The sequence below is a fragment of the Echinococcus granulosus genome (assembly GCF_000524195.1).
Source record: "Echinococcus granulosus chromosome Unknown EG_S00267, whole genome shotgun sequence".
Classification (NCBI taxonomy): domain Eukaryota; kingdom Metazoa; phylum Platyhelminthes; class Cestoda; order Cyclophyllidea; family Taeniidae; genus Echinococcus; species Echinococcus granulosus.
The window spans coordinates 30,429-32,891 of NW_020170647.1; the positions used below are offsets into that span (position 1 = coordinate 30,429).

The 2,463-nt window shown below is 35.8% G+C and overlaps 1 protein-coding gene across 1 annotated transcript in view; it reads left to right on the forward strand. All coding sequences in view use genetic code 11, as the record gives it.

The window, feature by feature from the left end:
• The window catches only part of EGR_10777 (hypothetical protein), a gene marked incomplete at both ends in the record, with an annotated part of 4,370 nt that extends 3,840 nt beyond the window's left edge, over positions 1-530 (forward strand). Inside the window, one exon of the mRNA XM_024500026.1 lies at positions 441-530. Within this exon, the coding sequence (XP_024345563.1) occupies positions 441-530 (90 nt within the window). The remainder of the gene's footprint in view (positions 1-440) is intronic.
• Positions 531-2,463: the final 1,933 nt, after the last annotated feature.

A 2,463-nucleotide genomic window follows, 5' to 3' on the forward strand; every position in this document is an offset into this window, starting at 1 on the left:
AAAGTGTCATCGTGTCCTTTTCGACACTCACTTGCCGCATATGTCTTCTCTACATCCTGATGTAATAAGTATCCATATCTACACTACAAATGTGTAAAATACGCAAGGGCATGCGATACTTGGTGTTTTACAGTACAAAGATGCAGAGTGAACTGGCCCCGATAAGTCAGCCTCGTATTTCGCATTACATGTGCTTCCTAAGAAAAGCCCTCTTTACATAAAAAACAAAGAAATTGTTCTTGATTTAGCTTATCGGAAAGCCACAACTTAAGTTTAAAAGCCAAACGTATCGCAATTAGAGTTTTTAAGACATTCCAGTGCAAAAATAAACATAGAATTTGTTTTGCCTGGACGCTTTTACCCCAAATCTCAATTTCGTTTATAAATCTGTGAATTTAATTCCGCCTTCCCAATTGTCATGCCAGTGGAGTTTTATTTAGTTTGTTGTAATAAAAAGAAAAGTTGTGGAAACATATTTGAAATCATTTGATGATAAAATCACCCAAAATAACCCAAAACCTATGAAATAGGCCTTAATTTGACATTGTAAGAAGACCGGACACACATTATTTGTAACCACTGACTCTTATCCCAGGTCCTGAATACCCTGCGAACAGGAAAAATAATAACAAAATATTAACTGGCTTGTATAAGTGAAGTCAGTTAAATGTTAAATGTTAAATGACACTCATAAATCGACATCTGCGTAAGATTAATTAGCAGTGATACTTGAACACTTAGGGCAGCATCAATGAACCCTCTGTGGCATTCAGATTGTTAAAACTACTTATTGAATTGCAATTCGTATAAAATAGCCGAAAAGCTCTGCTTTCCATACCTTTTGGTTTCTCAGTTGCACTTTGTCTGAATAAAAATTGGTGACTTCCGGTCCTAATTTAAACACTTTATGGTGTTTTACGTTTAAAAAGCCGCAGCTGTTTATGAAATTCCATCAAGTTGAAACAAAAACATTGTAGGGCCACCAGTTAACCACCAAAAAGTACTTTTACTGCTGTATCAACAGTACCAAATGTTTGCATTTTGCAGCAATATTCTAAGTGGCATTTGAAAGTCAGACATCTATTATTATTTTTCTGGTGTAACGGAGAACCTGTAGACACTTTTTGGATTAAATTTAGCTGCCATGGCGAAGTGAAGATCGCTCACACATGATCGTAAATGTGGTTCAGTGATTTTATTAGCCTATTATATCCGACATTATTAAATTAGTACCATATTATGTTAACAAAGAGCGGTGTCTGCAACAAGAACAAAAAGAGACCGGAAGTTTAGTCCTTATTGAAAACGATAGTAATACGTTGTAAATTAGCGCTTCTAATTATTATAAGCTAGGCGTAAATATTCTACCTAGAAAATGTAATCGTAAATGCAAATTAATTTACTCGGGCCTTCTGCGGCATTTGTGGAAAGAGCGAAGCGGTGGAATATTTCCTGAAGTCCAATTTCTTACAGTATTTACGCCTTATGCTAAATACCCTAAAAAAAGTTAAAATTTGGATGCGCAAGGTATAGTATAACCTCCTTGTATCAATTGCAGATGTATCTTGGCACCAACTGGAATGAATGCTGTCTTAAAGTAATTTACGATGCTGTGTACATTAACGGGGTTACTCATATGACTCATCAACATATCCTTTCAAAATTTCTCACTGCATGTTAAACCGTTAGTGATCGGGAATGATAGACCATTCGGCATAGTCAAAAAACTCAAACGATTCAATCAATGGTCCAATAGTGCATTATCCCATTTGCTCGTTATAAGCAAACCTTTCGGATTCCACGGTGCCATAAGGAAGACTAGCAATTTAGCCCTTACGCAAGTCCGAGATACACTTGACAGGTATACCACCAGATTTAGCTTTCAATGGAGGTGAGTAAGACGCAAACACTCCAAAGACTTGACAACTTCATATGTGCTGTAGATTAATAGTTATGTGCTTATATCAGGTGAGAAAGAAAGGAAACACAAATTTTGAAGGGAGTCCAAGGAAGTGTAGGTGTGCGTGTGGTAGTGATATACTAACTATGTACGGAAAATGTGTCATATGTGTGTCATACAATCACATATGGAAAAATCTATACTTACACATTTAGACAAAAGCTGTGTATTCATTGTTTTCTCCAATAGCTTTGGCTCAAAAGCAGCATCAGCAAATAATTTGCATTTGCTCTTAAGTAGTAGACGATTAAAGAGCATTGTTACATAAAGGAAAAAACTCTATTCTCTAAAGTGTATTAACGAGTTCCAAGAAAACAGTGAATCTAAGACTGCCATAACCGCTTCATACCCAGCTTGGTGGCTTAGCGGCTAACATTGAGAAAAAATAAAGGGATTTTTCGCTTTTAACAAAACATCGTTTGCAAGAATGAACTTGCTATTTAAGCATTGTAAAGTGCACAAATAGACTAACAAGTTAATTAAGGGCAAAATTTAATTTTTTT